The sequence below is a fragment of the Triticum aestivum genome, unplaced genomic scaffold (assembly GCF_018294505.1).
Source record: "Triticum aestivum cultivar Chinese Spring unplaced genomic scaffold, IWGSC CS RefSeq v2.1 scaffold32849, whole genome shotgun sequence".
NCBI lineage: Eukaryota > Viridiplantae > Streptophyta > Magnoliopsida > Poales > Poaceae > Triticum > Triticum aestivum.
This window is the reverse complement of record NW_025227679.1, coordinates 11,974-37,848: the sequence shown is the minus strand read 5'-3', so window position 1 is coordinate 37,848 and position 25,875 is coordinate 11,974. Positions and strand designations below refer to the sequence as shown.

The following is a 25,875-nucleotide window of genomic DNA, read 5'->3' as shown; positions in this document are numbered from 1 at the left end:
AGTTTTTACGTGAGTTGAATATAAAAGGTCAGAAAACGTCCCATGTCAGGGGACACCAAATATTTTGTTTTCTTTTGCTGATCCAGGTTGGATTTTATCGTTGCTACACGTGAAGTTGATTCAGTCTGCTCGACGCCAGTTTTTGATATGACGGTCTTGCATCTTTGCTTGGCCGGAATTTCTTGTGCTGCTGCCAGTATCGTGAAAGATCGGACCAACTCGCATCTAGTCGAGTCTTTATCAAGTGGTATTCAGAGCTAAGGTTGTTCACGTTACTGTGTTGATCAAGATGTCAACCTCGGTCAACAAGGGTGATGAGGTTGCTGCTAATTTTGAGGAAGTTGTACGTCCAGTGTATTCGGATGATATTCCTCAAAATATTCGGGATGGTTTTGACCACACATGCAACTATATCAAGCAATGTCATGATGTGCTAGGCAAAAGGATAGATGTCCTGATCACTCGGTTCGATGGTTTGGCAGACATCATCAATATGCCGGCGACGAATTTTGCTCCACCACAGACTGCTCCGGCGGCTCCACTGCATTATGCACCGCCTGCTTGCGACGGACATGCCGGTGTGCATGATCGTCGTTTGGCGGCACAACCTCATGCTAGAGATGATGGTCTCGATGACGGCGTTGACCGGGTGGGGCACGCACCACGAACACAACACTATGAGCCTCGCCCTGAAACTTCCGTACGTGGCGGAGTGCATGACCGAGTTGATCAAGCTGTGCGTGTGCCTGTGGATGATGGAATTGGGCGCATAAAAATTTCAATCCCTTCGTTCTCCGGCAAGTGCGAACCAGAAGGTTATTTGGAGTGGGAGATGCATGTTGATCAAATTTTTGATGCCCATCATTATAGCGAGGAGAAGAAAGTTCAACTTGTTGGAATTGAGTTCACCGGTTACGCGCTAATTTGGTGGAACCAAATTTGTCATTCGAGACATCGCCCGACGACTTGGCGAGGGATGAAAGAATTCATGAGGCGACACTTTGTTCCTGAGCACTATAAAAGAGATATGTACAACAAGTTGCAGCGGCTCTCTCAAGGTAATATGAGTGTTGATGAATATTACAAGGGGATGGAATTGCTTATGATTCGTACAGGAACAACGGAGGATCCGGAGGCGACCATGGCACGTTTCTTTAATGGGCTAAATATTGAGGTGCAGGATCGTGTTGAGATGGTGGTCTACGACAACATACAAGATCTTGTGCACCAAGCTGTGCGTGCGGAATAACAGATTAAGCGACACCAAGTTAACAAAGTTCCTAGTACCACTTTGAACACATGGCGACGCTCGCAACATAAGAGTGAGGATGTCGTTCCTAGCTCTAGGACGGTAACATCAAATCGCTCTCATGATTCTGTGTAGAAGGATGCTTCCAAATTAGGATTGTCGAAGTCTGATTCTAGTGCGCAGTCGACCACACGCACTAGTAATATAGAGTGTTTCAAGTATGGAGGAAGGGGACATATGAAGCGTGAATGTCCTAATGAGAAAAGAGTGTTACTCACAAGAGATGGCTATGCATCCGCTAGTGATGAAGAGGCAGTTTTCGACACTTCTAGTGAAAATTTTGAATATGCTGAAAAGGTGACCGCGAGTTTTGAAGCTGCCGAATCATATCCATCATTGATGGTGCAGCGAGTACAAGAAGATCGCATTGGGGATAAGAGGCAACGTTGGAATATTTTTCAAACTCAGTGCAAAATCAACAACACTAATTGTAAGTTGATCATAGATGGAGGAAGCTACACCAACGCGGTCAGCAAGGACTTGGTGGATGTTTTAGCTTTGCCTACCTAGAAGCACCCACAACCCCACTGCGTCGAATGGTTATATCAGTCGGGGAAACTGAAAGTTACTCACAAGGTGCGTCTCAATTTTTCGGTTGGTGACTATATTGATACAATGATTTGTGATGTATTGCCGATGGATGCATGTCACTTATTGTTGGGGAGACCGTGGCAATATGACTGTCGTGCCACGCATGAGGGACGGTCCAATACATACTCTTTTTGGAAGCCGGAAGACGACATGTTCTGCCATCTATGTTTACGGGAGAAATCATGATGGACACAACTGTTTCATTGAAGAAATCCATGAAATCTACCGCAAAACTGAGGACGGTTTTGTTTCAAGGAGGAGGGGATGATGTGACCAGCCGTGCGAAAAGAGATCAAGTTATCAACTCAAATAGTTTGACAATTGGCCAAATTACAATGAAAGTACCATCATCAGAACCACCAGCTGAAGAAGTCACGCCTAATTTTCGTACTTCAAGTTGGACATTGGTCGGTGCTATTCCAATTCAAGTAGCGTAATTTATTTTAGTAAGTTTCATCCGAATAGAAACTACTATGGTACGGTCTTGTTTTGGTTGGTTAGATCCTGCGTGTTGGTTAGGCTTGATCCTGCATGATTAACAACATTGCCGGATTATTTTATTAGGAAAGTCCTAGTTACATGGTTGAGAGATAGAGTCCTAGTTTTCCTTCTCTTTGTTTTGCACGTGAGTGTTTTGCATGTTAGGATAGAGTCCAGGTCGGTTTGTAAGCTCAGGGTCGCCTATAAATATGGCTGGCTTCGGCCATGTAACGAAGATTAGTTTTTACATGAGTTGAATATACTAGTACAAATGCCCGTGCGTTGCATCAGGCGAAAAAGGCACAACCAGCTTCATGTGCCATTGTGCATCATTTTTATACCCAATTTTAATAAAGTCCATAACAAGGTTAAATGTGAAAATTTCTTATTTTTAATAAAAGTTAACGTTTTCATAAAAAATGAAACACTTTTAAGAATAGTTAACGTTTTCATGAAAATTGAAACATTTCTCTAGAAAAAGAACATTTTTTATGGATTTTTTTTTTGAAACCGATGTTTTTGATGAAAAGAATGTGAAAAATGGACTTTGTTTTAGTAAAAAATGGAACTTATTTTGGCAATTTTTAAGATAGTGTGAATATATGAACATTTTAAAGCTATTTTTATCGTGTTAATTTTTTTACAGATATTTTTTGTAGCATTTTTGTTAGGTACTTTTTACAGATGGTTGTTTGGTTGTTATGAAAATGTGTGAGTGAGCACATGTATTGTTCAGCAGATCACATATGTATAGGAGTCAACTCGAAAGAGGAAACTACGTAAAAGAATTCTTCAAGCAAATTAACAACATGGTTCACATTGTATCCGTATTATCATCCTTGAGATTGCAGATCTGACTTAGAGGATCATATTGAATAAAAAAATATCACATCTAAGTGTGTGTAACCGAAAAGCTTAGAGTGAAACACATTACTAACTAAACTGATAGCTGCAAATGAAAAAGTCATAAGCAAGACATCATGATTATTTAGACAGCTTGAAAAGTAAGGATTCTAAATCTGAAATAAGCTATTATTTTTTTCGTCGGAACTTGAGGTATGATACATTCACCATTATGCGTTCTGATGAATGAATCAAAGCATAATGGAGATATTCACATATAATGACAGTGATGAGACCGAAGAAGTGAGACGGTGTATCTCTGTGGCATTCAAGTGCCTATTCCTTCACCCAAAGAAAGGTCAACAATGCTGAAAGCTTATCGAGATTTTGGTGTCTGACCTTACATGTAAAATTCTTGCAAATGTATCATCTTAGGCTTTGTTTAGTCCAGAATAAAACTTGGCTGTCCAAGCATCTTCAAACCAAATAATCGATGCTGTTTCTATTGGGCATCATAGAATACATGCGTTGTGACAATTTTAAATTGTACATTGCTTTTTGCTGATCATATAAATTATGGATCAAGCTGGAGGCTTGTAAGTGATGATAACTTGCAAAACTCTGCTGGGTGGCTCCTCTTCTAGTTGGGAATCTTGTTGCAATCATGTATCCGACCACAACACGTACGCTGTAAAATAAAGAAACTCATGTTCATCCATCCTATTGCAGAGTGAACAACAGCATTCTGCAACTCGGCAAGAATACTGAGGCGTTGCAACTCTCTCTGCCGTTAACAGCGACAGAGTTTCAGCCACCCAGAAACATTACGTAGAGACTGATTATGAACACAAGCAACACTACCGGCATATGAAGATTCACTCACAGCGAAAATTGAGCGACACACTTGTCCTCAAGTCAGCTTCCCACAAAGCAAATACAGGATGTAGTGCAAAATACAGTGTTCCGTCGCGGCACTCGGTTCCTCAATTACAGTATCTCAGGGAAAAATAAGGTTCCTACAGATTTTGTAGTGTATATAAAAGAATTGTTGGAGAGTAATAGCACCATTTAAAATTCTCCCTGCAAGGAAAGCGGAGTCTGGCTCCTAAGATCGACTAAGTACCACTTCTCCGTAATGGAACATGCAGTAGCTGAAAGCACCAAGAGGGGATAGCCAACGTAGAATTCATCATCTTGCCCTCATCCGTCCATTGCCATCAATTGTACTATCTTGCCTCAGTCCGATTGGTCTCCCTGCAGACCTTGCTTCTCCTCGAGCTGGATGCTTCATCTGATTGCTCAGTCCATTGCCTTGATGCTTCATCTGATTGTTCCCTATTTGTTTCCCTGTTAAGGGAACTCAATTTCTGAAACTTATTTCTCACTGTTGGCTTATTGATGATTCCGAAGACTGCTTGTTGACACCTAGGAAATTCAAAGGCATATATAAATTGAGAGGATTGGGTGTAAGGGGGCGACGTGGGACTATTTAATAGAAGGAACAACCATCTTTTCCACACAAAACACTGGGCTAGCTTAGTTAGTTGTGGCAATAGGTATGCGACACGGAGATGACTTCGTTGGGCGGGTGTTTTCCCAAAAAAATTGAGCAAGGGAGGGTAGGTGAACAGATCAAAAAATACCATCAAGTCAAGCTGGTCCTTGCTGCAGCTAGTTGCACCAAGAGTTGCTCTATTACATGTACTGATACGGGGTAAAAAGACTTAGATTCTCTAATGTTATTGTCTAAAACCAAGAAGGAATAATAAAAATAATATTTGATCAAGGATGATGCAACTCCTTCAGCAAATTTCCGTGAAGTTCTGCTACCTGGTATAACATGTCTACTATTCGTATTATCACAGCCAACCACGGATGCACACCTTCAGCCAAATAACTACAGAGATGTACAGTGGAACCATATAGTACCTGTGACTGCACCGACGGTTTTCTTTTGCTTGAACAGTTATTTTTTTGCTGGGGCCGGCCAACTTTTTTGCTGGAAACATAAATTTGTTTTGTTGGAAGAAATATAAATAGATGCAAGAAATCGTATACCAGCACCCGAGTCCAATAGCATTGAACTCTGCCTTGTATGCTGAAGCTTATTGTTTGCGAGTGGCTGAAAGCATTACCATCAGCACTAAATGTTCTGATATGCCAAAATAAACGCATTAGAATCTTTTTAATTATCCCAACTATTTTTCAGATGTTGCTCTGCCGTTGCTAATTATGATGTTGTGATATACTGCTATTTCGTATAGAGGGAGGTCAGGGAGGAGAGCAGCAGCCTGCTGTTGCGGTTTTGTTCATGCTGCTGCTTGGTTACTACTACACATCTATACAAAGAACACATAGCATATAAGGCTGCTACTTGCTGCTTTCAAGGGGATACATACCTCTGTTGTAGCCGCCGCGGACGACATTGGACGGCTCGACGGATGTTTTTGTTCCTCCGGCAAATTCGGCACTTCTTCCTCCGGCGAACTCGGCAGCGACATTGGACGTGACCCCGAGCATCTGCTTCGACCAGGGAGACAGCTGATTTTGCACCGTTGCCATACTCTGGAACAGCCATGGCCCCATGGAAAGATATAGAGGAATTTACACCGTGGCCATGCTCTTGTGGTCAGGCCACAACCGTCCCTTCATCTTCAGGCCACCGTCACCGTCTGGTTCCCTGTCCATCAGGCCTGTTAGTGTATACAGCTTGTGTGCGTGTGTGTGTTGACACGGCAGTCACCACGAGCGGTTGTGCTCAGAGACTGGCCACGATGATAGCAGTAGTGGGGCGAGTGGTAGAGGTAGTGGCGCACGTCCCAGCCACGGTTGTGGTTCTGTAAGTGTATATATGACCCAGCCTTTGTGCTAATGAAAGTGTGCTGAATCCCTAATCCCTCTAACATGGTATCAGATGCAGAGGTTAACCCTGTTGCGCACGATCCTCCTTTCACTGCCATGGATACTAACCCTGTCCAGACTCCTCCTCCCTCCCTCGATGGAGACGATGGCGCTCTGTCCGTCGCCGCTGAGCCTGTCGACGGTGCCGCACCACCTCCCGGGCCCGTAGCGCTCCGCATCGCTCCCGCTGCCCCGGCCATCACCCAGCCTGCTCCTCCCTCCGTCCTTCAGACGGTTGACATCCGGCGCCTTCCTGGAGACGCGCTCGTTCTTGCTGCTTGAGGAGCTCCGCGCTGAGCAGGCGACACGTCACCAGAGCGCCCATGCGCTGATCGCCGCGCGCCCTCCGCTGCCGGCGCCCGCCGCCCCACCAATCGACTCATCGGGCTCGGGAAGAAGCGTGGACGTGGGCAAGGGGGGAGGGAGGGGGGGCTTCTAGCTCTGCTGGCCCGCAGCCGCCGCGCCCTCCGCCCGGCTATCCTGCACCGGCGCCCGGCACCAATTCCTGGACGGGCCTTGTTCAAGCTTGGCCTGTCGCCTGGCGCGCACCTGGAGCCGGCGTGCTCGGGCCTCGCCCCGGGACCCCTCATCAGCAGGCCATGATGGCCATGCTGTCCGCATCGTTGTACGGTACGGTGCCCCCGGCGGCCCGCCGCCTGGCTACGGCTACCCTGCTGCCCCGCCTCCTCAACAGCAGCAGCCCTGGGACATGGCGTCTCTTCAGGCTGCGCTGCACAGTGCTTCGTCAGGGCCATCGTCGTCGGGTAGCACATCCGACTGGTACCTCGACTCCGGCGCTGCTGCGCATATGGCATCCAACCCGGGTATTCTCTCCTCCCTTCGTCCTTCCTCCACACACACTTCTATCATTGTCGGGAATGGCGCGCACCTTCCCATCACACACGTTGGCACGGGCTCCATCGCCACCTCTGCCAATGCTCTCGCTCTCCGCAGCGTTCTTCTCACACCGTCTCTTGTCAAAAATTTGCTGTCTGTTTATCAGCTCTGTCGTGAAAATACAGTTTCAGTAGAGTTTGATGCGTTTTGTTTTTCTGTCAAGGACCTCCGCACCCGGACGGTGATTCTCCGATGTGATTCGGAAGGCGATCTGTACCTCGTTGCTGGAGCTTCCTCCACTCGCTCTGCTCTTCCGTTCGCTGGCGTGGTCACCACCGACCTCTGGCATCAGCGGCTGGGACACTCAGGGCGCGCTCCGATCGCCGGTTTCGAGTTCGCCTGCACCCCGTCCTCCACTCACTCCTGCCGCGCGTGTCGTCTGGACAAGCACACATGGCTCCCGTTTCAGCAATCTGCAACTCGTAGTTTCTTTCCTTTCCTGCTGTTACACTTAGATATTTAGACATCTCCTGTAACTAGTGTCTCTGGTTATCAGTTTTATCTTGTAATCCTCGGCGATTATACCCATTATGTGTGGATGTTTCCCTTGCATCACAAGTCTGAAGCTCTACCTGTCATTGTTCAGTTCTTCGCCTACGTTCAGACTCAATTTGAGCGTCCGCTCCTTGCCTTGCAGACTGACAACGGCCGCGAGTTCGACAATGCGGCCGTTCGCTCCCTGCTCGCCACTCACGGCACGGTGCTTCGGCTCTTTTGCCCTTACACTAGTCCGCAGAACGGCAAGGCGGAGCGCATCTTGCGCACGCTCAACGACGGGGTCCGCTCCCTTCTGTTCCACGCCTCCATGCCGTCCCGTTTTTGGGCAGAAGCACTCAGCGTCTCCACTTTTCTTCTAAACCGCCATGTCCTTTGTCTGCATCTCCCGTTTGACACCGAGGGCGTTGCGCAACCGATGTGTAGACATGCCATCGTCGAAGTGTAGGGAGGCCGCCGACGGGCGCTGGGTAAGACGCCCGGTTCCGCCGATGGGGAGTCCGCATGATGGCGGGCTCCGTCGTTGGCGGTTGCGTGGAGACGTGGGCACGTTGCATCACGGGGTAGACGGCCGGGGGCGCTGCCGGGAGTTGGCCGGCTGATGAAGAGCGGTGACGGCAGAGGAGGAGGAAAGAGAGGAGTTGTGGGAAGGTGTGGTGCCAGCGCCGAGTGTCGCCGGTGGTGTAAAGCTGTAGGGGTGGGGGCGGCGCACGGCGGAGGGGCGGTGGCTGGAGGTAGCCTTGAGGGTGCGGCTTCCCTAAAAAATAGCGAAACATTAGCGCGTTGAGCATTAATAATAGAACTATCTGAAGTCTTGTACAATGTTAGTGTTGATAGTCAAATTTGGCAGATTAAAAATATGGATCATGATGCTAATGTGCTAAGCTGAAGATTGTTTTTTAACTGAAGATATGCACACGCTGATGGAGTTGGGGAGGTAAGAGTACAGGAAGTTGAAGATTTAGACTCCAGTTTTGTTCACGTACAACCACCATCAGGTATAAGATGAAGACGGGGCTACGGTTGAGATATGCTTCATTATTTTGGAGCACAGAGAGGAGCGGACGTCGCTGGTTATACTATTTTTATTATCAAGGAAACCAGGTTCCTGTTTAGATTTTGAATGTACAGATAAGGACCAAATCTTGTAAAATAGAGTTGTAACCAGATTTGTCTCCTAATCGATCAAAGGATCAAAGTCCAGATCGCCCTATATATACGTAGGGTCAGAGGCCGGTAGAGGGACACCCAACATCGACAAAAACATATTTACTTTATTTCCATGCACAGCTTTCCTTTCGTTCGTTTTTCCCCATCGACTTCTCTGCTCTTGCCTGCAAGTTCAGAGATCGCCGTGGCAGTAGGCTAACCCTACGCCGCTGCACCCGGAAAACGGGACCTAGACGTCGCTTAGGTTCCGTTTGCTGTTGATCCGTTGAAAATCCAACCAAAAGAAAAGTTTTCTTTGAGATCAGCAAGAAGAAGGCCGTTCTGTTCCTCATACAGAAAAAGACAGCAAAAGAAAAGACCGGCTAGATTGTTGATCTGTTCAGGAATTGAGAGTGTTGCCATGCAAACGATTTTGCCATCAACAGTTAGGTGCTTAGGATGGTAATAAATCGGATTTTTCTGAAACACCAATGCCTATTTCTATAGGAGATACGTTTAATTAAGCATCTATCCTCTATAAATAAAAAATAAGCACTGATATTTAAACAAATATTATTTTATTTCTCTAAACACCCCCCTAAGTGCCTTGCATTGTAGAAGGTCTAAGGGGCAGTCCATAAGAAAAGCGCAAGGAAGAAGTATGGAGCAGATGACCATTTGGGTCGGCCCATCCACCGGACGAGCATTGCAGCAGAGAGAGAGAGAGCAACCACCGAACTGCCTTTGGTGTCGGGGGTGTACGAGGGGGTTAGACATGAGAGGAGGGAGGGAAAAAGTGTTAAGGAACTGAAAAAATATTCACATAACTGAAATACCATTCTTGACTTTGATAAAATGTCTGCAAATTTAGCAAAACCAGGAACGATTGCAATTCATCAATTAAATTTTGAATAAAAATAAAAAGGAAAAGGAAATAAAAACATAAACAGCAAATGTAGAAAATAACAAAAGAATAAAAAATACAGGTGAAAGAAAACAAAATAAAAAATATATAAAAGGGAAAACAGGAAGAAGAAAACATAACAGTAGGGCCGTTCATGTGGAGAGTGTGGGTTTCCTAAAAGAAGCGAGGTATTGAGCGCCCTGAGCGTTAAAAATAGAACTATCTAAAGGACACTCCATCAAAATAGCACTCGCTATTAGGTTCGGCCCGTCCATCATAACAGTAGATCCGGTTATGTATGAAATCATCAACTGAGAAGTACTTCTTTCAAAGGTCACTCCGACCTTCCAGAGGTTGCGACAAATGGCGCACCGAAAAACTAACAGGTTGAGTAGTTTTTAGTCTTTTTTCTAAATAAGTTTATTCAGAACATTTTGTCTCTTAAATCGTGTGGTCAAATCTTCATTTTATCTCTTAAATCATGCAGTCAAATCTTGAAATGTTTTTCACTGTTGGATTCCTCGCGGCGAGATCGTTAAAACTAGATCCCATGTTGATAAGTTTTGACGAAAAAATTTCATGAAAAAACCATGCTTCTCTCAAAAAATAAAGAATTTTTTTTTTCATTTCCGAGAGGCATGGTTGTGCCTTTCACGGAAGCAAATTCATACGCCTCGCGGAAGTAAAACTGTGCTTCACGTGGTAGGAAAAAACACGTTTTTCGCAGAAGCAAATCCCTACCCGTTGCGGAAGCAAAACCGTGCCTCTCGCGGAGGGAAAAAATGAAAACGTGTGCGTCTCACGAAAGCAAATCCGTGTCTCTCGTGAAAGCAAAACTGTACCTCTCGCGGAAGGAAAAAATGAGAATGCATTTTTTTGATTTCCGAAAGGCACGGCCGTGCCTCTCGCGAAAGGAAAAAAATATGTTTTATTTTCGCTTCTGAGAAGCACGACCTTGCCTCTCACGGAAGCAAAGCAAATTTGTGTTCATTTCTAAGAACCACGGCCGTGCCTTTTGCGGAGGAAAAAAATGAAAAGCTGTTTTTTTTTCGTTTTAGACCTTTCAAGAAGGTAAATTCGTGCCTCTCGTCGAAGCAAAACCGTGCCTCTCGCGAAGGGCAGCCCCTAAAAAAAGCGCAAGGAAAATAGTGAGCAGACCCGCCTGTTCGGCCCATCCATCTATCAGGCCCATCGTGGGAGAAGAAAAGGCGGCGAGGCCGGGACGGACACGCACGCCTTGGTCCGTCTCTCTACATTAACCGCGAGAAGGCCGAAGGAAGCAGGAGGAAAGCTTCGAGAAAGCGAGAGAGAGGAGAGGAACAGGTCCAAAAATATAAATAAAGAGGAGAGAACCCTAGATCTGGTCCAGATGTCCATGGCGCTGCGCAACTTGGCCACGAGGATGCGGTCCCCGGCCGCCGCCGTCCTCCGTCCCCGCGTCTCGCCTTCGGCCGGCACGCGGCCCCTCCGCTCCAGGCTCTTCAGCTCCTTGGAGGTAATTTGCCCGCCCCCTTGCCCCCCGCGCTCCCTCAAAGTCCGAGAAATTTCCGTCCGCCCCGTGCGATTCGTGCCGACGATTGCCCTAGTTTATTGTTACTCCGACCTGTCCCTCCGTCCGTCCGTCGTCGCGTCATTGCTCGATTCCCCGCGGTCCGGCCCCTAGATCATCACGCGCTCTACTTGCAAGTGTGCGTCTACTCCCTCCCTCTCTGATTTCCATCTGTACAAGTCTCCAAATTAACACTTTGGCCACTGATTTCTATCAAAGTATTTTGCTTTGACTTGCATATATTCAAATTTACATCTTGCAAGTATATTTCCTGATAACTCTCCTACCGGTTCTGCTCAACATTTCCCTAGTGATATTGAGAAAAATGTTTGACTAGCCAAGCAGCCACCTGCATTTGCAAATCACAGGGGTCTATCCTCAAGCTTGAAGCTCAGCAAGGGTTTGACAAACCAAGTTGAATGATGCCATGTTTATTATACCGGGTCTTAAATTATTAAACAAACTAGTTTGGAAGTACAGTCGCTGTAGCTTGTCGGAGTAATTAGCTGCTTTGCATAGACTGCCAAGCTGCAACTTTTATTCTTACAGTCAACTTTCTATTATCTGCCCTGTGTGATGCATTCTGATTACCTTACCGTCGGTGGTTTAGTTACTTATAATTTCTTCAGCTCAGGGTCTAGATATCTTGCTTTGTTAGCATGGATGGGGCTGTTGACCCTCTCAGGCATCGGACAAGTATGGAACTACCAGTTTTTACTTTGCTCATGTCCTGGAGCTCCCTTGTTTCTGCGTACAGGAGCTCTCTTGCTATTATGGTATATATTTTGTATTTTGTAGGCTTCATGTGTATATGAGTTCTTATTATCGTTTTGATAGGTCTCTTTGCCTCACACAAATACTCCCTCCATTCCTAAATATAAGACCTTTTAGAGATTCCAATATGGACTACATACGAAGCAAAATGAGTGAATCTACACTTAAAATATGTCTATATACATCCGTATGTAGTCCGTATTGAAATCTCTAAAAGGACTTATATTTACAAACGAAGGGAGTAGTTCATTGCACTAGGTGCATCGCAAGTGATTCTCTGTTGCCAATAATGATGTGTTCCGTACCTACTAGCTAGATCAAACATATGTCAACATGTCATCTCGAAGAATCATGCTTCTAGCCTATTTTTGTTTTATTAGCAAGAAAGATCACATTAGAGTGCAACTGCTACTCCCTTTGATTGATTGCAACCGTCAGCCGTTTTAGTGCAGTCTCACAGGCAACAGTCATTAAGATGCTTTGCATATACTGCGAAGCTGCAACGTCTATTCTCACATTCATTTACCATTTAAGGTTAAATAGAATTGCTGAAATCAGGTCTGCTTCAGTATATCCTGTCATGTTGTGTTCCTGAGACATGATATGATTGAAGATAGCATTCAATAGCATATTTGCCTCCTTATCCACTTGTCCATTTTGTCGCAAACTAATGTTCTCTTATAACAAAATTGGTGTGAACAGGAAGATCAGGAAGATGTGAAAAGGCTGTACCAAGAGAATCTAGCTACACTTGATCGAGTGAAGAAACACCAGGAATTTATGAGGTATGGAACTAGAGTTTGTTGCTGCATGATTTCTTAAGTGAAATTATCCTAATCCCGTTTCCTCCTTTCTGAAGATCGCGCATTGGGTTTCTTGAGAAGAGCAACAAGTATCTGAGTTGGTCTTTCAAGCTGCTTCTGCCTATTCCCACCGCGGCTGTCATCCTGAAAGCAATCGACGGTTAGAGGAGAAGTGATTATGCCCTGCTCTGTTTTATCTATCTATATGTCATGTATTATGTATTTATGAAGGAGGCACCCTGTTGCTTGGATGGCGTCTGTTATGTTAGGTCGCCAAGTCAGACATCTATTATCATGGTTGAGAACTGTGTAAGCTGATACAGGCACTTGGATATAAGTTTGCCTTGGCTTGTTGAAGTAGCTTTGATGTAATCCAAACTCTATTCCATTAAGTGCTGTGTTGTTCAGGGAGGTTAAGGTGTTTGTTTCTTTAGTCTTTTCAGTTGTTTATGTCCCTAGAAACTGTAATAAGGTAGCTCATGTCCTAGCGACTTTTGGTTTGAAGATGACACCGTATCCCAAGACGTATGGGCGGGCGGTGCACCAACCTTCGTTCGGAACCTGATTGCCAATGATCTGGTTCGGCTCGCTGAGTGATGGAAAGTTTGCTCCATGTCAAATAACAAATCTCGAGCTTCTCTGTTTTTTTTACCTAACTAGGACAATGCCCATGAGCTTGTCACCGGAAAACATAAACCCCTCCCCAAACTTCTGACACAACCCGCACTCCTCGTCTTCTCCCGCTGCTCGCTCCCATGCTCTCCCGTGCATCCGCCGCTCCCTTCCCCTGCCTCCTGAATCTCCCCTCTTTCACCCCAAAAATCGTTTCTTCCTCCCGCCGCGTCTCCTGCTCGCGCCCACCCCCTCCCTCCTAGCGTTGACGGAAGAAGCTGGTGGCCCTCGGCCCAGCGGCTGGCGACGCGGCCTTCCCGCCCTCGCCTCCCCCTGGCGTCGCCGCCTCACCACCCCCCGAGGCATGGGGCGCGGCCGCAACAGCGCTGCGGGAGACGGTGGCCAAGGAGTCGTGCCCGCAGGTGGTGAGCCAGATTGTGTCCAGTTGCGCCAACTCGAGCGGCTTGGCCATGGCCGTCGTCGACGCCAACGGCATCATCTCGGGCGGCGCCGCGCTCGCCTCCACCGCGGGCCGGCTGGTCATGGTGCTCGAGGAGGTGCGCGACGCCGCAGCATGCCGGAGGCTCGTGCTCCTACCCACCCCCGTCGAGACCGTTGAGCCTACCCCTGAGTTCGTCAAGAGAGGTCGAATGTTTACTTTAGACAGCCTAGACCCTCATACTGCTGCTTTCATTTGCTGAACAGAGCTTCAAGTTGATTTCAGAAATATTGTGACATGTTCAGACTGAATTAGTAATTCAGAAATGTTCAGTGTAAAAATTCAGAATGTTTGACAAAAAATCTGTCTCCTAGATTTTGGATTCTTGATGTTTTTGAAAAGGACATGCCTCTTTGACTGAAATTCTGTGGACACTTTCCAAAATATTTTTTGTTTGCTGCAAACAGTAAAAATACTCAGCAAATTCTTGTTTTGGATAATTATCAGTTTTCAGTTTGCATAACACTTTTTAGTTTGCATTATCCTTCTCTGAATAATTCAAATGTCCTGGATACAGAACATGGATAACACTATATATTTAGTGTAGAATCTTGTAGACTGAATATTTAGTGTAGAATCTTGAAACTGAATTTATGGCAGAATTAGTACATGAAAACTTATTGTTACTGTAATTTAGTTACCAGTTTGGGAGTACATGAAAACTGAACTTATTGGCACTCTTAACTGTTGGAGTACCTTCTTCATAAGCTTTGAATTTTGGCCATTGCTTCTGCTGTTTAGTAACTTTTCTGAATTTTTACACTTTATTCTTTTCTAAATTTTTACTCCAAGTGAGTAACTACAGTAACTCCAAGTGAGTAACTACAGTAACTTCAAGTGAGTAACTACAGTAACTTCAAGTGGGTTTTCTGATATTTTTTTTACATTACACTAATCATGATATTTGTTCCTCTGTTCTGGTCATAATTATAATCTGATTGCTGAACCCTTAATCATTCTCATAATTCACTAACATTCATGCCCTGATGTTTCACAAAAATAACAGAAAACCTGACAATGTAGTGGAGCTAATTACCTTGGAGTAAAACCTAAGACATTTCACTAGCAATTCTGAAATACTCATGCTAAAGATTGCAGACTTGATAATTCATGGTTTGGATTTATCAACTTCCTTTAGCATAGTGCACACCTGTTTATTTCCTCTCTAGTGGCCTAATTCTAGTGGAACTTTGGTTGGTTAGTGCTCTTTGTTGCTTTCGACTAATCTTAGTTTGACGGACCTGACTTGTGCTCATTTCCAGTGGACTTCACAATCCAAAGGAGGGACAAAAGAGCAGTCTACCTGACAAGGACATGGCATAGGTTGCACACAAATACTGTGAGCTATCTCAGTTTAACTGCGTATTGCTTCAAGTAATTGACACAAGTGCAATTTTATAACTTGCCTATACCCATGTCCTACCTACTGTAGTAATTATTCGTTGACATGATTAATTGACGCAAGTAATTGACAGAATCTGGACTAATTGATTATTTCCAAAATCTGGAGTAATCTTGTCAAGTTACATGATCAGTTGTGCTTGACTGAAAATTTTGACTGGAGTAACAGAGGCATAATAGTAGAAATTACAGGTGTAGATTGCTCTGTTCAACAAAGTTCCTATCAGTCCAACAATGTTTCCGAATCTAAACATTTTCAGTTAACAGAACCTGAACCTGAACATGTTCAGTTAACAGAATCTGAACTTTTTAACCTTCCCTCTCCCTTTCAGGCGAATGTGGATGTTGCACACTATTGTGAAGGTGTAGCACTGCCCAATTCAATTTCCACTGCACATATCTACTACAAATTCACCTTGTCAACAGCAGAGGCGGGGCAGAGAGCTCAGACGGCGAGGAGCAGCAGCATCAGACGGAGAGGACTTGATCGGGGGGCGTCGGCGTCGCCCAGCAGCAGCAGCAGCAGCATCAGAGGCTGGAGGGAATCGCAGCGGCCGCAGAAGGAAGCGGCGGCCGGCGACTTGCCCAAATCCCGCACCGGCGGCCGCGGGCGCGAGGAAGCGAGCAGAGGATGAGGGCGCGGGCCGCACCGGCTGGGGACGCGAGCAGGGCGACGGGGCAGGCGCCGTCAGCCGTGGGGGAGGCGTGCGTCCAGTTGGTCGCCGCGGAGGAGCAGTCGCCTCCGTGCGGACGGCGGCGCAGGTGGGCAGGGGCGCCGCAGATTGGCAGAGGCGACGTAGGTGGGCGGCGGCGCGCTGGGCTCTACGGTGGCTGCCGACGGCGCGCTGGGCTAGTTCCTGCCGCGGGCGACCGAGGGAGGAGGAAGAAGCAAAGGGGGTAATTAGCAGGAGATTTAAAATCCTAAGGGTTCTTTTTTTTTTTGCAAAAATCACAATGAACTACGCCGTGGACTTGTTTTCTCGGACGGAGGGAGTACAACGTAACTTATTTTGTGAATGTGTTGTATTTGTCGAGAGTACGGAACAAAAATTGTACGTAATACATATGTAAATTAAGAAATGTAAGTTGTGCCTGAAATTTTTGGCCGCATCACAAAAAAATATCACCATCTATATCATGCCCTCCCTCGCTCTTCCTCTCTCTTGGTGTGATCATGAGATTTGTCCTAGTTCTCTCTCTCTCTCGGCCCGATGCTCCATCATCATCCATGAGCTTTGTTCAGCCACTTATTTACCAGAGAGATCATGTCGTCATGGAGAACAATGGCGGAGCTTGAAAGAAATCTCAGGAGGGGCGAAGAAATCTCAAACGGGCTGTATAGCACAAAGATTCAAATATGCTTGCCCCACATCATCTCTTGGATTAGCTCGATATTGTCAAATTTGTGGACGTAGACACGTAGTGTTGGATCCCGCTGCAAAAATTCAATCCCTCAAAATAGGACTTCATTTGTTTGATGGCCTTATTTTTGCGGCATCGAAGGATGTGGTCCGTGTTGCTCAAATTCCAGCAACAACAAAGGAGGCTGAACATGTATTGCTTCTGTTTGTGTTGGTTCGTCAACTTTACATTCAACTGAATCGCCTCACTTTTTTTTGAAAAATACATAAATTGTTTTCCCTCAAGAATTGTATTCACCGTTTTTCTGTGAAGGACATTTTTCTATTCAGCACAAAATCCATGACCTAATTAGAATTTTCCCCAACTAAGAAAGAAAATGCAGAATCAAAATACTCTAAATTTCCGCAATTTGTAGAGGGGAGAGACAGAGAGAGACAGCGAGAGCAATTTGCTCACCAGTTCACTTCTGCACTGCGCGCGGCGCCGGTGTTGCCTGATTCTGTTTGCGTCCGTGCGGCAGCAATGAGAAGTCAGGACTCAGCAGGTAGGAGCGGAGATGTCTCTGACCAGCAATAACCAATCCCTAGCCGTTCGCCCGCCAGCGGCCAACCTCCACGCCGACAAGCCACAGCGGCCGCCGGCCAGTCCACCGGTGCGGTGCCCCACCTCCACTCCCTCCGCCGTTGATGGAGAACACGTCTCTGAACTCACCCTTACGATTCGATCTGCGCAAGCCTATGGAAGTTGGTCCGCTCGGTGATCTTGTGTATACGGCACGTGGCGCTGCCGGTGCATTGGATCACCATGGTGCGTCTAGATAATGCTATTACCGTGTTAAGCAGAGCAGCGTGTGAGTATATCAGTATGCATGCTAGTCCAATTGTTCATAGACTACTGTTCTTGCAAGAGACTGGACTGAAACACTAGACTTTGCCCAACCAAAACATGTGAGCTAATGAATGTGCGAGAGAGTGGAAAGCGTAACCACACAGTAAAGATACGATGCCTGAACAATTTGAACTCTCCGGAAGTGAAGTACAGTACTCGAATGATCAAGACGGGAAGCAAATGGCTGAGATAGTCTTTCTGGTTAACTTGAACAAAATTGCATTCATGAACTTGTTTTTGACAAATGGATGAACAAATTTGAAATCAATGAACAAATTTTGAAATGATGAACAAAATTTGAATTTAATGAATATTTTTTTAGGTTGGTCAACAAATTTTCAATTTTGGTGAACATTTTTTAAATAAGATGAACAAAGAAAGTTGAATTCGATGAACATTTTTTTGAATTTTTCTGAACATTTTCTTAATCCGATGAACAACAAAGTTTAATTTGATGAACATTTTTTAAATTGTGGAAAAAATTAACATTGATGAATATTTTTTGAATTCGATGAACAAAAAAGTGTTCGTAAAATTGAAAAGAAAATTCGAAAAAAGTGAAAAAGTAAAGATTTAAAAATAGGAAAGGAAAAGGGAAACATAGAAGAAAAGAAAAAATGAAAAAAAGAAAAAGAACGACAACACAAAAAAAGAAAAAAGAGAAAACTGGGAAACATCACGCCCCAAATGGGCCGGCCCAGAAGGCGCGCAGCTGGGCTGGGGGTGCGCGCCACGGCGCTAGGGGGCGCCCTATGCGCCATATAGGATCTATATGCAAGACATAGCACGCAGGTTTCGGAATTTCAGGAAAGTATGATGAACAAAATCCTCTTCACAAGATGTATACTTCTTGTTTCTGTTTGGTCAATGGTTTCTATCTTTAATAGATTTCATTATGGAGACAAAATTCTTGGATAAGGTTTCCAACGCACAAATACTTACCAAATCCACTTTACTAGTTATTAATGAGCTCGCGGGAGAGCTGAATACCAGAGAAATTAAGCTGCAGCTTTCATGGCCTGGCAGATGACGTGGATTTTTTTCATTGGTATTTTGTCTTTGGAACTACTGATCGACAGCTTGAGGAAGTACAATAAGGTGATGCAATCAGGCTATAAGCCTTTAAATATTATATTTTTATGAGTCGGAAGAGAGAGAGAGAGAAGAGGAGAGATAAAAGAAGCGGCTACTAATTACCAGCCAGGTGTAGCATGTGTTTCTAGAGACTTTGTGAGAGACAGAGCATAAATAATTTTATATTTCTTTGTTGTGGGGGTACTTTACTATCGGTTCTGCGTGTGGGAAATCAATTCGATTTGATCTTTGGGCTGATAGATATAGTCTTGATTAATTAGTATTGTAGTATGGATGAGCAGAGCTAGTTGCTGGACCATGTCAAACTTTTTACCACTACAACTCTTCTTGTACTCTCTCTGTTCCTAAATATAATTCCTAAATATAAGATCTTTTAGAGATTTCAATATGAACTACATACAGAACAAAATGAGTGAATCTACACTCTAAAATACATCTATATTCATCCATATATATATATATATATATATATATATATATATATATATATATCCATATGTATTTCGCATTGAAACCTAAAAGGTCTTATATTCAGAAACAGAGGGAGTAGCTAGTTAATTTCCTATTAATTTCTCCGTGAGCTGCTAATTGATCTCTTTGCAAAGGACAGTGAGTGAACTGAGCTCTGAGTTGTATCGTCTTGATGTGGCCATGGGACACATGTTTCATGGCGTTCGTTGCTTACTTGCCTATTTTAATTTGTTTATTTTATTGCAACTTCTCGGTTCTTGCGTAGGATCCTTCAATTCTTCATATACTTTGGTTTGTTCAGACATATTCGTTGACCTTTTATTTATTTATTTTTTTATTTATTTGTGTTGTGCATAGTTCAATTATTCGTTCGCATTGGTGGGCAAAACCAACACTCAATGGACACTAAGCAATTAACTGATGTGTGTATTCACTAGGTTGCACAATATATTTATTATGTGGCACACAAACCTGATCCGATCAAAAAAAGCATTGCATGGGACTTGATCCCGCGACCTCATGGGACTTGGAGATGGAAATTTTACATCATCTATTGGAGATGCTTTAAGCTACTAAGTGATTGTTATTTTGATTAGGTTAGATAATATAATTTTTATTTGGCACGTGGGTTTTTAACAGTTTTTTTGTCCCTTAGGATCACTTTCCTTATGTTCCAATTTATACTTTATTGTCTAAGGAACAAATAAGTTTCCATACATGGAATATATTGATCCGATCCAGGTTTTACTTTATTTTCATAGAGTCGATCAGGCCGGCGTACTACATCACAATATAGACTACGTAACCTAAATAACAACAAATCAATTAGTAACACAATGGTCTTTGACTGTTGGTTTTGCCCATAGATTGTGACTTCAAGTTCAACGCAACGTGAGGCATTTTAATATTATTTTTTCCTTTACAGGATTAGCTTGTTGTTGTTGCAAAAAGACCCTTGTAAAACTTATTCGATTTCAAGCCATCAAAGATAGGCTGACGTGTGTCAGCAACGTGTCCGGTTTTCTCCCTCCCGAATCGGTTTTGGACTTGTTTGATCAAATAAACGAGTTTATGGATTAAATCTGATCACTTACTGAGTTGTTAGCGTAAAGTGTACATTCGGTTTGAGTTAATGGTTGAATGGCACATTTTATGTGCAATTCAAAAATGATTGTGAATCTCAAGAATGTTCGCAGAGATGAAAAATGTACATAAATTTCAAAAATGTTCAGAAACCAACAAAAGATTCAACACTTAAATATGTTCATGACTTCAAAAAACAAAATGAAAGTTACTGTTTTCTTTACTTTAGAAATTTGTGTGAAGAAAAAACAAACAAATTAGAGTTTTGAATCTTTTTTGCGAAATTTGAGCTTTTTATCTAATTTTTGAACATTTCCTAAAATTCCAAACAGTGTTTAAAAAAAGCAAACAACCCTTGAATATGTCATACATTTAAAAAAATAAAAAACCACTGAAAAGCAGAAAAAATAAAACGCTATAAAACGAAAAACAAAATAACCAAAAGAAAATCAAAACCACAAAAAGGAGGAAAGGAAAATAAGGACGGAAGGTTTTGGAAGCTTCGTAAAAATGTGACCCGCAAGGCAACCGCTAGTGCCCATAGTGGGCGTGTTCAAGAAAAAAAAGTGGGCGAGTGCTTCCATAAGTGTTGCAGTAAGCGACACATAGAATTCATGGTCTTCCTTTTTTTTTGAGACATTCGTGGCCTTCCTGGGAGTGCATTTTGCGTGAAATAGACCCCAAAATACAGGCGCAAGCCAACGGACCGGCCCATGAGCAACATTCACGTGCTTTGTATCGCTGTTTCAAGTTTTCCTTCTGTAGCACATGTTTTTTTTAATTTCTAAATTATCTATATTTATATCTATACCAATATAAAAAGACCCAAAAGGGCAAATCAAGTTAATCTCGGCCATCAAATCATATCAATCCAACGACCTAGATTGCTTCAATGTCGAGCGCTCAACATGTTTAGCATGCAGTTAATGTCGTGCTAAATATAATGCTAATCACATAATAACACGTAAATAATATCCTACTTAATATCCGCATGCACTTAATATACTTTCAAATTAACGTGCATTGCACGTACACATTAACTAGTTTTATAAGAAGGCAAAATATTTATGAAAACCTCAACATATTTTCCTAAAAGGTAAACATTTTTTCAAGGAAATGTTCATTTTTTAAATTGTGATCAATTTTTGAAAACATGAATGTTCTTTTAGATTCCTGAATTTTTGAAAGTTGGAAAGAATTTTAAAAAATAGTGAACATTTTTCTGAAATTCCTAATAGTTTTATGAAATGCATTTTTTAGATAAGGAACATTTCTTTGAAAATAGGGATAAGTTATTGAAATCGTGAACAGTGTAAAAATAAGCAAACAAATTTAAAAAGAGGAACATATTTGAAAATCTTTAATAAGCACAATAATTTTCTGAAAATGAGAACTAATTTGAAATTTCAAACACTATTTGAAAAGCAAAAAAATTGAATTACAAACAAAATCTGAAGATATTTTTTGAAATTTATGAATTTTTTAAAAAGCAATAAGGAAAAGAAATGAAACAGAAAAAAAACCAAAACCTAGAAAGAAAAATTAAAAAATGGTTGATACTTTCATTTGTATTGTTAATGCAGCCAATGGTATTATTAATTTGTAGTTCCACCTATTTCAGTCACTCCACTTTTACTAAACTAGCATATTGCCCTTGAGTTGCAACGAGGGCTATACAGTTTCGTGCAAAAAGGTCTTGTGTCCCTGTTGCCTTGGACAAATGTATGGGGCGTGAGAAGAGAAGTCCATAGAGAAGGAACGTTGTTTGGTGATATGTGCCTCCTCTTATTCACTTTTATTTAAAATGATTACTGCCTGCCTCATCGCTGCGCTGGCTCCAACGTTGCTTCTCACTTCTTCATCTTTGTAAGCTCCTCGCAATTTTCGCATCTGTTTTCCTCTACAAATCTGGCTCTAAGCTTCTATTTGTTATTTCGTTGTTGCAACGGGCTAATTTGTTTCCTATTCTTGCAGGTTTTTCAGCCATTGGTATATTCACCGGCTATTTCTACCTCCAATCCAGAAGAGCCTTCTTTAGTGTTGTGTTCTTTCATCTTATTTTCCATATCTTAACTTTCAGCACCGAGAAAAAAAAATAGAACTCCCCTCCACAGAAATATGCAACCAATTTATTTATTTTTGCAATTCAATGGCAGAAGTGGCAATAGCTAGCGATGCCTTAAGATTGGCCATATCGCCGGTCTTTAAGAAGCTCCTTGCTAAGGCTTCAACATCCTCGGAGTGGACATGATGCGTGAGCTCCATGAAATAGAGACCACTATCTTGCTGCAGTTTGAGCCGTTGATCGAAGCAGCACACAAGGGAAACCACATGCCCAAGTTAGACAAATGGCTTCACGAACTCAAAGAAGGTTTCTACACGGCTGAAGATTTGCTGGACAAGCATTAGTACAACCTTCTCAAGCGTCAAGGAAGCAAGAAAGATTCCTTGCCGACCAAAACCTGCATTATACTCCCTTGTTCCTAAATATACGTGAAAGTGCGTTATATCAACTAGAGGGGGGTGAATAGGCGATTTTTATGAAAGTCTTCAGAACATGGGAGTTTTGAAGACAAACGATAAAATTAAACCTATTACGATGCAGCGGAAGGTAGGCTACACTAGGCAAACCATAGTCAAGTATTCAATGAAGTGAAAGCACAAAGACTAATAGCAGCTAGGCAGTAAGGATCAGGTAGGAAGATATTGTGAAGCCAAACAGAACACGCTGTCACTCAGTGAAGACAAATGATAGAGCAAACTGTTGGAAATATGCCCTAGAGGCAATAATAAAAGTATTATTATTATATTTCTTTGTTCATGATAATTGTCTTTATTCATGCTATAACTGTATTATCCGAAAATCGTAATACACGTGTGAATACATAGACCATAATATGTCCCTAGTAAGCCTCTAGTTGACTAGCTCGTTGATCAACAGATAGTCATGGTTTCCTGGCTATGGACATTGGATGTCATTGATAACGGGATCACATCATTAGGAGAATGATGTGATGGACAAGACCTAATCCTAAGCATAGCACAAGATCGTGTAGTTCGTTTGCTAGAGATTTTCCAATGTCAAGTATCTTTTCCTTTGACCATGAGATCGTGTAACTCCCGGATACCGTAAGAGTGCTTTGGGTGTATCAAACGTCACAACGTAACTGGGTGACTATAAAGGTGCACTACAGGTATTTCCGAAAGTGTCTGTTGGGTTGACACGGATCGAGACTGGGATTTGTCACTCCATATAACGGAGAGGTATCACTGGGCCCACTCGGTAATGCATCATCATTATGAGCTCAAGGTGACCAAGTGGTTGATCACGGGATCATGCATTACAGTACGAGTAAAGTGACTTGCCGGTAAGTTTGGGGCTGCGATGCTTATGTGAAAAAGCTTCAACCTGACAAGCTCGAACCCAAATCGGAGAAATGTGTCTTCATAGGATATCCAAAGGAAACTATTGGATACACCTTCTATCACAGATCCGAAGGCAAGACTTTTGTTGCTAAATTCGGAAACTTTCTTGAGAAGGAGTTTCTCTCGAAAGAAGTGAGTGGGAGGAAAGTAGAACTTGACGAGATAACTGTACCTGCTCCCTTGTTGGAAAGTAGTACATCACAGAAAATTGTTTCTGCGACACCTACACCAATAAGTGAGGAAGTTAATGATAATGATCATGAAACTTCAGAACAAGATACTACTGAACCTCGTAGATCAACCAGAGTAAAATCCGCACCAGAGTGGTACGGTAATCCAGTTCTGGAAGTCATGCTACTAGATCATGATGAACCTACGAACTATGAAGAAGCGATGGTGATCCCAGATTCCGCAAAGTGGCTTGAAGCCATGAAATCTGAGATGGGATCCATGTATGAGAACAAAGTATGGACTTTGGTTGACTTGCCCGATGATCGGCAAGCAATAGAGAATAAATGGATCTTCAAGAAGAAGACTGACGCTGATGGTAATGTTACTGTCTACAAAGCTCGACTTGTCGCGAAAGGTTTTCGACAAGTTCAAGGGGCTGACTACGATGAGACTTTCTCACCCGTAGCGATGCTTAAGTCTGTCCGAATCATGTTAGCGATTGCCGCATTTTATGATTATGAAATTTGGCAGATGGATGTCAAAACTGCATTCCTGAATGGATTTCTGGAAGAAGAGTTGTATATGATGCAACCGGAAGGTTTTGTCGATCCAAAGGGAGCTAACAAAGTGTGCAAGCTCCAGCGATCCATTTATGGACTGGTGCAAGCCTCTCGGAGTTGGAATAAACGCTTTGATAGTGTGATCAAAGCATTTGGTTTTATACAGACTTTCGGAGAATCCTGTATTTACAAGAAAGTGAGTAGGAGCTCTGTAGCATTTCTAATATTATATGTGGATGACATATTGCTGATTGGAAATGATATAGAATTTCTGAATAGCATAAAGGGATACTTGAATAAAAGTTTTTCAATGAAAGACCTCGGTGAAGCTGCTTACATATTAGGCATTAAGATCTATAGAGATAGATCAAGACGCTTAATTGGACTTTCACAAAGCACATACCTTGACAAGATTTTGAAGAAATTCAAAATGGATCAAGCAAAGAAAGGATTCTTTCCTGTGTTACAAGGTGTGAAGTTGAGTAAGACTCAATGCCCGACCACTGCAGAAGATAGAGAGAATATGAAAGATGTTCCCTATGCATCAGCCATAGGCTCTATCATGTATGCAATGCTGTGTACCAGACCTGATGTGTGCCTTGCTATAAGTTTAGCAGAGAGGTACCAAAGTAATCCAGGAGTGGATCACTGGACAGCGGTCAAGAACATCCTGAAATACCTGAAAAGGACTAAGGATATGTTTCTCGTATATGGAGGTGACAAAGAGCTCACCGTAAAAGGTTACGTTGATGCAAGCTTTGACACTGATCCGGACGATTCTAAATCGCAAACCGGATACGTGTTTACATTAAATGGTGGAGCTGTCAGTTGGTGCAGTTCTAAACAAAGCGTCGTAGCGGGATCTACATGTGAAGCGGAGTACATAGCTGCTTCGGAAGCAGCGAACGAAGGAGTCTGGATGAAGGAGTTCATATCCGATCTAGGTGTCATACCTAGTGCATCGGATCCAATGAAAATCTTTTGTGACAATACTGGTGCAATTGCCTTGGCAAAGGAATCCAGATTTCACAAAAGGACCAAACACATCAAGAGACGCTTCAATTCCATCCGGGATCTAGTCCAGGTGGGAGACATAGAGATTTGCAAGATACATACGGATCTGAATGTTGCAGACCCGTTGACTAAGCCTCTTCCACGAGCAAAACATGATCAGCACCAAGGCTCCATGGGTGTTAGAATCATTACAGTGTAATCTAGATTATTGACTCTAGTGCAAGTGGGAGACTGAAGGAAATATGCCCTAGAGGCAATAATAAAGTTATTATTTATTTCCTTATAATCATGATAAATGTTTATTATTCATGCTAGAATTGTATTAACCGGAAACATAATACATGTGTGAATACATAGGCAAACAAAGTGTCACTAGTATGCCTCTACTTGACTAGCTCGTTAATCAAAGATGGTTATGTTTCCTGACCATGAACAATGAGTTGTTATTTGATTAACGAGGTCACATCATTAGTTGAATGATCTGATTGACATGACCCATTCCATTAGCTTAGCACCCGATCGTTTAGTATGATGCTATTGCTTTTCTTCATGACTTATACATGTTCCTATGACTATGAGATTATGCAACTCCCGTTTG

At 43.1% G+C, this 25,875-nt stretch overlaps 2 protein-coding genes across 2 annotated transcripts; both read left to right on the top strand.

Moving 5' to 3' along the window:
- The first annotated feature begins 6,117 nt into the window (after positions 1–6,117).
- LOC123172803 (uncharacterized) lies at positions 6,118–7,566 on the top strand. The gene is made up of 2 exons (XM_044589713.1): positions 6,118–6,948; positions 7,185–7,566. Exons 1-2 carry the CDS (start codon positions 6,724–6,726, stop codon positions 7,482–7,484), a joined length of 525 nt encoding a protein of 174 aa, XP_044445648.1. The 5' UTR covers positions 6,118–6,723; the 3' UTR covers positions 7,485–7,566.
- A 3,251-nt stretch (positions 7,567–10,817) lies between these two features.
- LOC123172804 (uncharacterized) lies at positions 10,818–13,112 on the top strand. The gene is made up of 3 exons (XM_044589714.1): positions 10,818–11,064; positions 12,595–12,677; positions 12,752–13,112. Exons 1-3 carry the CDS (start codon positions 10,939–10,941, stop codon positions 12,858–12,860), a joined length of 318 nt encoding a protein of 105 aa, XP_044445649.1. The 5' UTR covers positions 10,818–10,938; the 3' UTR covers positions 12,861–13,112.
- Positions 13,113–25,875: the final 12,763 nt, after the last annotated feature.

Bases quoted from the DNA above. Each gene is read 5' to 3' on its own strand.
- LOC123172804 (XM_044589714.1), top strand. From the start codon at position 10,939: ATGTCCATGGCGCTGCGCAACTTGGCCACGAGGATGCGGTCCCCGGCC. The intron at 11,065-12,594 runs GTAATTTGCCCG...TGGTGTGAACAG, and splicing joins GGCTCTTCAGCTCCTTGGAG to GAAGATCAGGAAGATGTGAA. The intron at 12,678-12,751 runs GTATGGAACTAG...TCCTTTCTGAAG, and splicing joins AAACACCAGGAATTTATGAG to ATCGCGCATTGGGTTTCTTG.
- LOC123172803 (XM_044589713.1), top strand. From the start codon at position 6,724: ATGATGGCCATGCTGTCCGCATCGTTGTACGGTACGGTGCCCCCGGCG. The intron at 6,949-7,184 runs GTATTCTCTCCT...TTTTCTGTCAAG, and splicing joins GCATATGGCATCCAACCCGG to GACCTCCGCACCCGGACGGT.